Source organism: Daktulosphaira vitifoliae, unplaced genomic scaffold (assembly GCF_025091365.1).
Source record: "Daktulosphaira vitifoliae isolate Bord-2020 unplaced genomic scaffold, ASM2509136v1 Scaffold_1, whole genome shotgun sequence".
NCBI classification, from domain to species: Eukaryota; Metazoa; Arthropoda; class Insecta; order Hemiptera; family Phylloxeridae; genus Daktulosphaira; species Daktulosphaira vitifoliae.
This window is the reverse complement of record NW_026099572.1, coordinates 10209856-10223856: the sequence shown is the minus strand read 5'-3', so window position 1 is coordinate 10223856 and position 14001 is coordinate 10209856. Positions and strand designations below refer to the sequence as shown.

The 14001-nt window shown below is 29.1% G+C and overlaps 3 protein-coding genes across 4 annotated transcripts in view; 1 reads left to right on the top strand and 2 right to left on the bottom strand.

Moving 5' to 3' along the window:
- Positions 1–6596, bottom strand: part of LOC126896927 (nicotinate phosphoribosyltransferase) — a 36270-nt gene extending 29674 nt beyond the window's left edge. Inside the window, exons 1-3 of one of the 2 annotated variants that reach the window (XM_050670120.1) lie at positions 6212–6596; positions 5996–6155; positions 5664–5834 (exon numbers count right to left, since the gene is read on the bottom strand). In XM_050670120.1, coding sequence (XP_050526077.1) covers positions 5664–5834; positions 5996–6068 — 244 coding nt within the window. In that variant the 5' untranslated portion in view covers positions 6069–6155; positions 6212–6596. The remainder of the gene's footprint in view (positions 1–5663; positions 5835–5995; positions 6156–6211) is intronic. The other variant, XM_050670121.1, reaches the window with a different exon arrangement.
- A 1367-nt stretch (positions 6597–7963) lies between these two features.
- LOC126896919 (HBS1-like protein) lies at positions 7964–11822 on the bottom strand. Its single transcript, XM_050670112.1, has 11 exons — positions 11638–11822; positions 11026–11094; positions 10644–10838; positions 10323–10448; positions 10061–10208; positions 9770–10003; positions 9580–9692; positions 9315–9431; positions 9022–9255; positions 8787–8960; positions 7964–8522 (listed from the first exon to the last, which is right to left on the bottom strand). Exons 1-11 carry the CDS (start codon positions 11681–11683, stop codon positions 8056–8058), a joined length of 1923 nt encoding a protein of 640 aa, XP_050526069.1. The 5' UTR covers positions 11684–11822; the 3' UTR covers positions 7964–8055.
- Positions 11823–11925: 103 nt separating this feature from the next.
- LOC126896945 (ras-related protein Rab-21-like) lies at positions 11926–13654 on the top strand. The gene is made up of 4 exons (XM_050670188.1): positions 11926–12251; positions 12340–12507; positions 12990–13108; positions 13171–13654. Exons 1-4 carry the CDS (start codon positions 12102–12104, stop codon positions 13403–13405), a joined length of 672 nt encoding a protein of 223 aa, XP_050526145.1. The 5' UTR covers positions 11926–12101; the 3' UTR covers positions 13406–13654.
- Positions 13655–14001: the final 347 nt, after the last annotated feature.

Sequence of the window (14001 nt, the reverse complement as noted above, 5' to 3'; positions counted from 1 at the left end):
TCTCCCGGACCGGTCCAAGTACCACCCCGGGGCGTCCTTGATCAGTCCGACAAACGGTTCCGAGATTACGCACACGTCGATGCGCATCTCGTATACCGCCTGCCGGACCAGATCCTGCGCCGCCCTACAATGGTTGAGGTTCGTTTGAAGGAACCTCATCCACTGCTGGGCGGCGCACAGGACGCCTTAGGGGTACCTTGTACCGCCGACACCTCTCCCCGGGGCTTTTCAACAGCCCCTCCCTTAGTCTCCTTAACTTGGTGACCGGGGCAGTCCTTGGACAGGTGCCCCACCCTCCGGCACCTGAAGCAGGCACCCTTGCGGTCCGGACCTTTACAGGCGGCCGCAATGTGCCCTCGCTCCAGGCACCTGTAGCACTGAGGACCCTTGTCTTCGAGGATCCTCAGCCTACAGGAGCTCCACCCCACCCTCACTCTTGTGAGGGCCGCTAGGCGTGGAGCCAGCCGAATGGGCAGGTCACACCTGGCGTACCGCCCCTTGCCGACTCCGTTGGTGCGGACCATAACCGCACCAACTTCGGCCTGGCCCACGTCAGGGGCCTGGAGTGCGGAGACCAGGGCGGACTTAATGTCCCCTGGCTCCATCCATTCCTCTACGTCCAGGAGCATGACGCTGCAGGTCTTAGTCGGCCTGCTGACCCGAACGTCATGCTCCTTGAGAGCTTCCTTCAGGCTGGCAGCCAGGAGGTCTGCGTGGGAGGCCACGCCTTTGACCTCCAATAGGACCGCGCCAGCCTGGGTCCTTCGCGTGCTCGCCACCTGGACCCCTAAGGACTGGAGGTCAACAGCCACCATGGCCGTCTTCATGACGGCCGCGTACTGTTGCCCCTCCTTGAGGGGCCCAATCACTACCACCTCTGTGCGGGGCACCTTGGCCTTAAGTTGGGCCGCAGAAGGACCCTTCCTTGCCGGTTTTGGAGGAGGGGGAGGCTTCGCCTTTAGGGCGGCAGGTATTTCGCCCCGGGACACCTGGCCCGGCTGCTTCTTCTTCGCCTTGCGCCCTACTACCTCGGTCCACAGCGGTGCCTTCTCTGGAGTGCTCACCGGGACCGTTGTAGGCTGCAGTCGCAGTACCAACCCCGTGGTTGGCTGCAGGAGCCTGCCTCAATACTCCTGCATTTAACGCGTATTCGATTGATCGAATCGACACCTGGTGGGTACGCCCCCCACCAACCGCCGGCACTGGGGCATCCGATACCCCTGATGCAGTAACCGTTAAATCCTTGTTTTTCATTATTCATATAAATAATTTTGTGAGGGGGCTGCCCTGCCTTGTGAGTGGCCAGTTCACTGGTTGCGTGGTCCATGGTGCTCCATTCTCACCCAAACGCTACCGCTTATTCGTCCATAAAGGCTTATTTCACGGCTACTCTGTATATCTACAGGGCTAACAAGCGTTTGGGCGGCTCGCTGTCCGCGACCACTTATTCGTCAGTCCAAGTTGATGAACTGCTTATTTCGCGGCTAACCTGCATATCTGCAGGCCGTTCCTCTATCCGCAACCTGAGGACGCGCCCGATTCCCCGAGCTAGGGAAACTGCGCTCGTGCCGACATTTCGTAGCCCCGTAGAGCTCGATCACACGGACACTGTAGCGCAGCGCAACGGGAGCCGCGCCGCCCGGTGCAGGAGGACCTAAGGCGCTGGTTTAGGCCGGCGCCTTAGGTATTCGTGTGTTTATGTTTACGTGTTTGTGAGTTATTTTATGCCCCCTTCGCAAAGTCCTGCCCCCACCGCCACGTGGTGCAACGTATCTCGACTTTTGGGATCCGGCTAACGGGGGAGGCCACACCACGTTGTGAATCAGCTCTTGATTAATTTCGGGCTGATTCACAACGTGGTGGTGTGAGTTTTAGAGACGGCGTGGGCCGCCCTGAGGTAATACCTAACGGTAGTTCCGGGGCGGCCCACATGTAGGCCGGTAGTGGAATAAAAAAAAAAAAGAAAGTTCAGAGTTCAGAGGATCTGGACCCCTAGACATCAATATTTTTACATTATTTAATAAGTAGGGTAAAAATCTGGTACATACTCGAAGTAAATTTTATTCTTTAGACTCCTTCCCAGAAAAATATTAAATAGGATGGTCGGCAGAGTAATGCTTAATTTTTAGCTTGGATGCAAAGCTAAAAAGGTATTAATTTTACTATGATGTGTTTTTTTTGTGTCTGTTGCCACTTTTTCTCAGCTCTCACCGAACCGATTTCTTTAAACGATACGTCAAAAGATCACAAATCGTATCCAGTCGGAGACATTACCCTCAAAAATTGAAAAAATTTCCCTTGTTCCCCGTAAATGGGAGAATAGATGGTAAAGAATAGATAAATGAAATAGGACAAATAAAGAAGAAATGCCAAAAGAATGGCAATTAGCAATAATATGTCCAATCTATAAAAAGGAAAATGCTTCAAGCTATCATAATTACCGAAGAATATCGATATTGAAATCCAAAAAAAATTACAAATTTAAAAAACGCTAATTTTCATAATTTTAGCTTCGATGTTTTTAATTGAAACTGCCATAACTTTTTAAAAATGATCAAATCAATATAATTTTTTTTTTATAGATGCATGATGTCTTTACATATCATTTGATATATTTTATAAATCTGACACTTTACTTGCCCACAGGGAGATTTAAAATTACAACATTTTCAACTTCACTTTTGAAAGTGTTCCAGAAATACTGACACTTTTATATATATCTTAAATTAAAGCTAATGTAATATACTTTATTATGGAAACAAAAAATATTGGACTTTATTTTGTCTTCAAGGTGAAAATGACTACCGTATGTTATTTTTGTGTTAAAATTTTCGATTTTATATTTTATTTTATTTTAAAATACCTTACAAAAGTTATTATGTTAGTAAAAAATTTTTAAATCATTTGATTTTAATTTCATTTAAATTAAATAATATTAATATTTATAAGTAATGACTACTTTATAATTTTTTATAAATTCTCCGAAAAAATTACAATACTAAATTATTAAATAGCAATTTCTACATTGAATTGCTTTAATTTATAATTTATATTTATTCATAATTTATACTTATAAATCAACAACTAATTAGGAATAATAATAGAAATAAGAGTTCATTTTGCTTTTAGAATAATCAATTAATTTCTTAAAATTAAACACTATCTACAGATTTGCATCAAGCGTTTTTTATGAGTGATTTTAATCACTATCAGATATCATCTATACTGGACCCAACTATACAACGTTCCCACTGTACCACGACCCTACTGTACTAAGTTTTTTTTTTACTTGTACTTTTTTTTTTAATTTGTAAGCTAAGAAAATGAGCAATAAAACAATTAATGTAAGCTATCATGGACTGAGAATTTATAAAATAAATATTTTTAATAAAAAAACACGGTAGCACGTAGTATGGATGTGGCACAGTTGGGACAAGTATAGATAATATCTGACAGTGATTAAAATCACTATCATACAAAACGCTTTGATGCAAATCTGTAGATAGTGTTTAATTTTTATAAATTGGTGAATTATACCAAAAGCAAAATTAACTCCTATTTTGTGTCCAACTTCAATGTGTCATTTGCACATAGAAGATAAGTCGTTGGGAAAAATTTTTAGCACGTAACATAAGCTTTAATATAACATATATTTAAAAAACGTAATATTTCCGGAACATTTTCAAAAGTTAAGTTGAAAAAGTTCTACTTTTTATACGTATGTATCAAGTATTGGAATGTCCCCTATATAAGGGGAAATTGTCCCACTTAAAAAAAAGTATGTTGAATGATTACTATTTATAAAGTATTTAGAAATAAAAATTTGTGTTAATCTATACATTTTTCAAAAAATTATAGCAATTTAAAGTTGAAAATATAAAATCTAAAATTTTAACACAAAAATAGTATGTTTTTAATTATGGCAGCCATTTGTACGTAAAAGATAAATTGTCGGCACAATTTTAGCTTCGATTTTTTAGTTAATTTAAAATACGTAACATAAACATTAAATTGAAAATTGTTTTTTGTGAAAAAGTTTCTATTTTGTACCCCTTCTTGTGAGTAGATAAAGGGTCACATTATCAATAAATTGATATCAAATGAAAGAGAAATACCTAAGATTTTTATTTAAAAGAAAATCATATAAAAGTCATATCAAATGAAAAATAATTTATAAAAGCTTTAAGAAAAAAATAAAATACTAATAAATAAAAATAAAAAAATAAAATAAAATAATAATAAATATATGTCAAAATTTATTGATTTTAAAAGTTGTAATTTTTTAAGGTATTCCCTCCATCTACAGGGAACAAGGGAATTTTTTTTAATTTTTAAGGCAATGTCTTCAACTAGATACGATTTTGACGTTGAAAGAAATCGGATCGGTAAGAGCTGAGAAAAGAGGTGGCAGACATAAAAAAAAAAAAATCATATCAATTTTAGCTTTGCATTGAAACTAACCATTTTTCATATAAATGCTAAACTCTTTTCATGTTTAATTTAAACACTTAAAATTATTTTTATATTGTAAATAGTACTAAGTCATAAGCTAATCAAAAATCATTTATATTTTGATTAAAAAATTATAAGTAATAATTAGATGATAAATATGTTCAAAATAAACATTATCTATTCATAAATTATTTAAATTCGCTTTTAAATGCAACTTAATAATAAAAAATAAGTTAATTTTTAGTTGTTTTATTATAAAGTAAAAAATTATTTCATTATCTAAACTTTAATATACTCTAAAACATATTGAAATAAGATTGAATAAGGCTATCAATAAGAAGTGAAGATTTTTTTAAAGATAATAAATAATTGTTAATAGTAATTATTACTATCACGACAAAATTTGATTAGACAACTAACATTGTACAAAAAAATTAATATACAAAGAATATCTTTTATAGATATATTTTCTACAATACTAGACATAAGACTTTTGTTTTATTTTTGAAACTTGTGAGATAGTGTTTTTTTTTACAACTATTATGCCTTAATTAATAAAATATTTATTAATTTTGAGTCATTTTATCTATACAATTCCATAATAAAATAAAATTTTGTAAAAAAAAATCTTTGGATACTCATAATAAACTGTCTGAAGTAATTTAAATGACATTAATATAGTTAATAGCTAAATTCTAAGGTTTATTCAAAGGACAACTAAGGTTTAGAGAAATGAAACTTTTTAATGATTAGACAAAATTATTATACATAACATTGAAATCAATTTAGTTAGTGCTTAAAAACAAATTAATTAATTATGATGAACCTAATCAGTAGCAGTTAGATGTATCTCTCTAATCCCCTCTAAATTGATTGCTACTGAACCTAGTTATTTATAAACATGTATTTTTTATTAATCTAAATACTATGGCAGCTACCATAAGCTTAAAATATGACTAGTAATTACAAATTACTAGTTTTCATTTATAATTACAACAATTTATTCACATACAAATTAAGTTGAATAATTTGGATTTTCTAATGATAAAAAGATTTTATCATTAAACTATATAAATAAAGAAAATATTTTGGGTATTTAGTTAAAAATTATCATAAAGTTAAAAAAAAAATTGATTTAAAGTAAATAAAAAAAAATATATATTTTATTTAAAATCCAATAAGTAATTCATTAATATTTAATCTAAACTTACCACTGTCTGAGTAACGAAAGTTTTCTAGAAATCTTAAACATTCTTCTAAACCTCCAAAAATTGTGAATTCTCCTTGGAATGGATTATGACGAAAAAATAAATCAAACACAGCAGTATCAGTTGTCTTTTCTGATTTCCAGTATGCATAAGCCATAGTTATTTGATATAAATCTACAATAAATACAATTATTTACAAAAGTAACTATTACAAATATTTATCTTTAAATTTGTAAATTAAAGAGACCATGAAAAATTTTAAATTGAGTTTTATTTAAAAAAAATGGATATCAACAATAAATGATACATAAAAAAAATTAAAATAATAATCATACCAGTCAATAAAGGCTGCACAACCGAATTGTGAACCTGAAGTCCTTGATATACATTATCCTTTCCGATATTCATTGTAATACTTGACTTATATATTATTAATACGTTTATTTTGTAATACTTTTTTTTCTTTTTAAATCAAAATATGTTTATTCAAAAATTCTAAAAATATAGACTTCATTTAAATTTTTTATTAAATATAAAATTGTTAATGTTACCTCTACATATAGAAGCCTCTGCATTATTAAAAATATGTACATTAATAATTTAATTTAAATGAGATGTCTATATTTATTTACTAACAATTAAAAATTTTAAAGTTAAAGTTAAGGGGATGTTGTGTTTACTAAAAATGTAAACATTGACTGTCATATAACACCATTACTACTGCGCACCGCGAAGAGATTGTAGGAGTCTCAATAACTCCTTGAGTAAACTAACTGCAGTGTTGAAGGAACAATTCTGAATGACCAATAAAACATTGTTCATTCTACATTTTACGTTTTTTTTACTACGAAATAAGTCAGGTACGCTAGTGTTACTTATCAGTTATTTTAATGTGTGATAAAAATTAATATACTCATAAATCATTAGCAAATGTTGAAGCGCTATCTGTAATAACGGAAAATGTACAAATGATAAAAAAACATTAAAGGTCAAAAATAGTAGAAATTAAAATTTTATCCATCTTATTAATCAATTGAAAATATTTTACTCTCAATGGCTAACTAAAGATAATTTAACTTTTACGTTTATTGGCTAATTATTTACTTAAATAATTTATAGTGTACTTGTAACTTCTGATTAGTTAATAAAATCAAATTTAAAATAATGAGAATTTTTGACTTTTTCTATCAAAGCCACTTATGATATAAGCTACATGGATCTTTTTAGGAATAAATTATAATTATATTTTTTGTATAGTACAAGGAAATCTCTAGATAGTTAAAATTAAAGAAAATAAAGGCAGTTTTTTTTTAAACAATTAAAGAGGCCAAAAAATCTTTTGTAAAGTTTACATGAAATATCTAGTTAAAAGTTAAAATAAGTACTAGCCTTTAAAGATTATAAAAGAAATTAAATAAGCATTCAGTTCCTTTTAATATTTTATTGGTATACACCTTACATCTATAATTAAACCTCAAATTTGTGCACATTTATGCTATAAAAGAATTTGAAAACCTTTTTAGGTATGCTTCCATCAAGCAAATAGGATAAAATACATAAAATGTTTTTAAAAATTGTATCATTGGCTTTAACAGTTTTCCATGTTGGTATTAAGTATTGCAAAGCTCAATGTAAAAACTTTTTGCAGGTCCTTTTTATATTTTTTATGTGAAAGTCATTTTTTTTTTTTTTTAATTTTTATTTACTTTTAATAGTGGGACTAAAGTGAGTGTTTTGGCTTTGCTAATTCCTCTGCCCTGACCAGACCCATGGCAATTTTAAACATGGCAATGTTTAAAAAAAAATAGTAATAATGTTTGTGCTTGTTATAGGTAAACATTTTATAAGAAAACATAACTTAATTTTTTGTAGATGACACAAATTGACCTATATACAGGGTGTTCAGTAAGTCAGGAAACGGGTTTCTATTGTTCTCATTGTTACAAACAATGAGAACAATAGAACCCCGTTTCCTGACTTACTGAACACTCTGTATAACACACATACTGGCCTATTGAATATAGACATACATAATCTTTACCTACGTACTGACCTTCTTTTATATAAACCTAATTTAGCCAGGAATATGTGGAACTCTAATGAATACTGGTGTTTAAATTAAAACTTGCATTTTCCCTTTTCTCTAAAACAATTTATAAAAAAGGATGTTAAAAAGAAATTTTAAACAAAACATACCCAGATTATCTCTATACAATATTTAAATTTGAAACAAATAAATTAACTTAAATAAATAGTTTAATTAATTAATTAAAAATTAAATCCTTCATTTTAAAAGGCCTTAGTATTATAACAAAAGTTTTATTGGATTAATAAAATCTTAATTTATTATTTTAATTTATCAAAGGTAATAATATAAGGTAAACCTTATATTAAATTATTTATTAATCATATTAATTCTAGTAACAACACCAGCAGCTATAGTAGTACCAGCAGATCTGAACATTACACGACCTAATTGTCTGATATCTGAAAAAACTTCTACACAAATTGGTCGTGAGACTTCAATTTTGATAAGAGCATGTGTATTTTTTTTAATCATTCGAGGATTCTTCCGAATAATTTCTCCAGTGGTTTTATTTATCTCAGCAAGCAATCTACTAATAATTGCTGATTCTGATGAACTTTGATAATGTAGAACCACTTGATGACCTCGGACAATAGGAAATTCTACATTGAACACAACAACTCGTGCTTCAAATATCATTGTAACTGGAACAGGTTGTGTTAAATCACAGAGTACACAACCAGAATAAATAGTTTGAGCATCATAACCAGTTATTGAAACACTAATATAATCACCAGCTAATGCTAACATCTGAGGTAATTCATCAATTTCAATACCTTTAACAAGAAAAAAAAACATATTTTATGTAATAATAAAAAATATAATTTTGTAGTTATATACTAGTGTTACAACTTAGTCAAAATTTGAATGGTAAGACTTTTTTGGTAGTTATTAATATAAAAATGTTTTTAATTGTTTATATAAAATAAATCTGATTCAACTCTTATATCTTAGCACCTAAATTTTAAGTTCAAGATTGTTATAAATATATTTTAACATATAAGTAGTCAATATTAAATAATTATTTGATAGTTACTAACTTTTGATTTGCGCCACTTCACCTTGTGGTTGAACTAGCACTTTATCTCCTACTCTTAATTGCCCTGTTTCAATTCGACCAACAATTGAAAACCCTGAACCTGAACTTTTAAAAACATCACTTACACATAATCTTAATGGTTTATAAATTGCACGCTCTGGTGGTTTGAAATTATCTACAATATTGGATTATTTTGTAACTATGATTTAAAAAATAATTAAATACTTGAATCATACCAATAACATCCATCATACATGGTCCATTATACCAAGAGGTAAGTAATGATTCACTGGCTTTTGTAGCAAGATTCTCTCCACATAATCCTGAACAGGGTACAAAGGTAACATCTGTATCCTTATAACCTGCTTGTTTCAAAAAATGACCAAGTTTCAATTTGATTTCTTCAAATCGACTTTCTGACCAATCAACCATATCCATTTTGTTTACAGCAACCCCAATTTGAGTAATACCTAATCATGATAATTAAACTATTTTTTCACATTAAATTATTCTTTATTGATAAAACTACCTAAAGATCTAATAAGAAGTGCATGCTCCCTAGTTTGTCCACCACTATCAAATCCTGTTTCAAATTCTCCTTTAGTAGAATCTACTACTAAAATAGTTGCATCAGCTTGTGAAGCACCTTTCAAATATAATTTAATAACAAAAATAATAAAATTAAGAAGATTCTAAATTTTCAATAAAAAAAAATTATAATAAGACTGATAATAATTTAATAGTAATTATAAAAATAATATTTTGTATGTTTAATATTCTTAAAATAATTTTACCTGTAATCATATTGGGTATAAAATCTTTATGTCCTGGAGCATCTAATAAAGTAACATCTTTAGTTTTAGTTTCAAATTTCAAATGACTAACATCCATTGTTATTCCTCGATTTCTATTTTGTAATAAATATAATTAAAAATTATAGAATATATTAAAATTTATTTGAAAAATTTAACTCGCAGAATTTACCTTTCTTCTACAGTTTCATCTAATATCCAAGCATAAACAAAACTTTGTTTGCCTAATTTCTTACTTTCATGTTCATACTTTTGAATAGTACGTTGTTGTACAAGGCCTAGTTTATACAATAGATGACCCATCAAAGTACTTTTACCAGCATCAACATGACCAATAATTATTAAATAAAGTTGATCTTTATGTTGTATTACAGGTGAAAGACTTCTATTACGATCTTTGTTTGTTCTATTACAAAAAAATAAATAAATTTTACAAAAACGGTAAATTTTTATTATGAATTACTTGGGAGAATGTAATTTGCGATCAATTTTAGGAGAACCTATTCGTACATTTTGAGGGGATCGATTGCGTGGAGTAACAGTTGGTGAACATATTGGAGTGCTAAATGGTGTTTGTTTAGGTGTTGCAGAAATATTCTTATTTTTTGATCCTAAAACAGTTATAAATGTTGATTAGTGTTAATATAACAAAAATAATAAGTAAATTAGTATTAACTTTTTTTTTTTTACTATTAGAATTTAAAGATTATTAGTTAAATATTTACCAGATATAGATACATTTCCAAATCCAACAGTAATATTATCTTTATTTTTTGCTGAAGAAGCAACAATAACTGTAGGAGGTCTACTGTTTCTACTAGTATTTCCAAAATCAGTAGTTTTTGTAGAATCTAATAACGATAAAATTAAAATAGATATTATAATTTGCATACATCTAAATGATACAAAAATTATTTTTTCATATAAAATTTGTTTAGAAATATTTTTATATTTAATTAGATTAGCATATAAGAAAAAAAAAACTACTACTATACTATTTAAGATATATTAAAGATTCAGTTCATGATAATATATTATGTATTTACCAATATTTGCATTTAAAATTTGATCTACAGCTTTTTCTATGTTAAAATTACTACTTATTAAATGCTCTTCAACAACATCTTTAGCTAGTTCAATTCCCAGTATTTCGCGAATCTTACTTAAACATGAATTCACCTTTGAATCTAAAATTTCTTGTTTGGAATCAAATTTTGGTTTGTGGTTAATTAAATAGATAGCTGAAATATTACAGTAGTTATCTTTTAAACAATATACATCATTATTTTGTTTTTAAAAAACCTCTTAATTACAAAAAAATGTTGAAGCATTTTAATTTTAAAAAATAAATGTAGTTTAAATTTGTAATTTTTTCAAATAAGAGATTTTTTTTTTCTTAAAGTAAAATTTATAAAGAGTAAAACGAACCATCACTTGGGGAAATACAATCATCTTCAAATGAATGTGAGTAATCATTATCATCATCATAATATTCATCTAAAAATGAATACTTTTATAATAAATTTTATTACACTTAGGTTTAATAAGATCATTTTTAAAAACACAATAATTAATACAACTTTTAACAATTGTAAAATTGTATAGTGTTTATAAGAATAAAAATTTTATTTTTCTCTTTAGTCCCCAAAAAATTATTTAGTAATATTCCTATTTTTTAAACCCCTTAGATTGGTTAATGACTACCATTATCTTAAGATTAGACTGGTGTATCCTGAGGAAATTTTAAGTAGAGTGATTTTCCACTTGCTTTCTTTACTAGGAGACAGTGTTTACACTGTTGAAATTGTGGAAACAATTGAAATGATGTTTGGTAACCCATTCAACTACTAACAGTACCAAGTGAAGCTTAACTTCGAACTTGACAGTATCTGAAGTGTCTACTGCTCCACACCACGCCATTTAAAATTAGTAAATATGTAATATTTTTACTAAAGTAAAGTTTTAAAAATTATTTCCTTTAAAAATGACTAACTTAGACATAGAAATATACAATAATTAAAAAAATATTTATTATTTTACCATCAGAATATTGAGTTTCTTTTCTCACATTTCTATGGCGAGCCATATTATAGATGCATAAAGTAAAACTTTAAAAAAAAATTATTTTACTGTTACCGTACTATAATTGCCATTTGACACCAAAGCACAACATTTCCGAGAATATAAATTTATCCTTGAAACTCAATTCACTGTTAAAAAATATTTACCTACAATTTTTGATAATATAGATAAACACCTGTTTTGTTAACTATTAAAAATTGATAAATACATACACATCTATATTACAGTTTCAATTTATTTGTTACTTTATCACTAATAAGCCGTAGTAATTTATTATGTAAATTTAGATTATTATACAAAATTATGTGAAATCAGTTGTATCTCTCATTAATTATTTATTGAAAAAACTGGTATATGAATTTAAATGAAGGTTCTACATATAATATCTGCAATTTAAAAAAAAAATTTTTATTGGAATAAATATGGATGACTTAAATGATACTCGTAGTACCAATAGAACATCACAAAGCTTTAAAGTTGTTTTACTTGGTGAAGGATGTGTTGGGAAAACTTCGTTAGTTCTAAGATATACTGAAGATAAATTTAGTAATAATCATATCAGCACTTTACAAGTAAACATGTTAAATAATAAAAATATTTTAAAAAGAAGTAATTGATATTAAAATAAGTGAAACTCATTTAAACCAATTGTATATTTAGGCTTCATTTGTAAAAAAAAAACTTAATATTAATGGACGACGAGTAAATTTAGCAATATGGGATACTGCAGGACAAGAACGATTTCATGCTTTAGGACCAATATATTATCGAATGTCTAATGGTGCCATACTAGTCTATGATATAACTGATGAAGATTCATTCCAAAAAGTAAGACATTTTTTTGAATTGTTCAATTTTCACATTTTTATGATTTCAAAAACATAATTCTTATAAAACTGAGTCTTACTTAGGTAAAAAAATTAATTTTTGATAAGATAAAATTGTATAATTAAGATGAAGCTGAGATGACGTTCTCTATCATAATTCAATTAGTTAATTTAAATTTTTTTGATGTAGAAAATACTCAATATCTATATTTCAACTAAAGAAAAGCTTAGCCTCCTAAAAAATTAGAAAATTATATACTTAATGTTTTATAAAAATATTTTTTAAGGTTAAGAAATAATGTAATAAGCCCCTAAAACTTATTATTATATTTGCGCTAATGCTAAAGATTCATATATTTAAGATGTATTCTTTCATTTGTGCATTTATATAGAGATAAAATTTTATATTAAAATAAATATTAATTACTTAATTAAAAATCAATTTTTAAAATGAAATTAATAAAATTTCAATTAAATATTCAGGTGAAAAACTGGGTTAAAGAATTAAAAAAAATGTTGGGTAATGAAATATGTCTTGTAATTGCTGGAAATAAAACAGACTTAGAAAAAGATCGCACTGTGTCAATTGAAGATGCAGAAAAGTATTATATAAATGTTTCTATTATTTATTTAATTAAATACTAATAATAAATTTTCACTTTAGTTATTCCCGTTTAGTTGGTGCTATTCATTGTCATACATCAGCTAAAATGAATTTAGGTATTGAAGATTTATTCCTTAATCTTTGTCATATAATGATAGAAAAATCAGATAAACAGACTGCTGAAGATGTAGTTTCATTAAACCGTTCAGGAAATACAAGAAGAACAGTAATAGTCGATGATGAAGATGTCACATTAGTTGAAGGATCATCACGATGGTGTTGCACTAGTGGATGATAAGTTGAAATTATACTATTTACTTACTTTACCATATTTAACTCCTTTAGAAATTGAATAAATCTAATTTGTGATATATTTATGATATAATGTTTAGAAAATATATATTTATTTAAGAAATGTATAATTTGTACTACTTATTTGTAAAATCTTGATCAACTAGGCATTAGATTTAAATGAAAATTTTCATAAATGTTACCTTTATTATTATTGAACTCTTAACTTAAAAGGGTTAATTTACGGTTACCTATGAAATATAAAATAATTTTTTTAAGAGTATTAATAAATACTTGTACAATTTTAAACCTGTCTTTTCTTCACTATTATTATTTTATTTAATATATTCATGTTATACTATATAAAATTATTTTATTGAGACATGTTTGTGCAAACTAACTGATGTTCAGACTAATTTCTGATAATTATTGGAGAAAATGTAGGGCCTAATACTTAAAAATTACCCCTATTTGAGTGTAACATTAGAAGACTAGAAGAAAGGTACACAACTCAACATTTAAAGAAGAAAAAAGTTACGGAGAGTATTGAATATAATTTAGTATTGAGTTATAATATAATTTCCCGCTCAATATATGTTC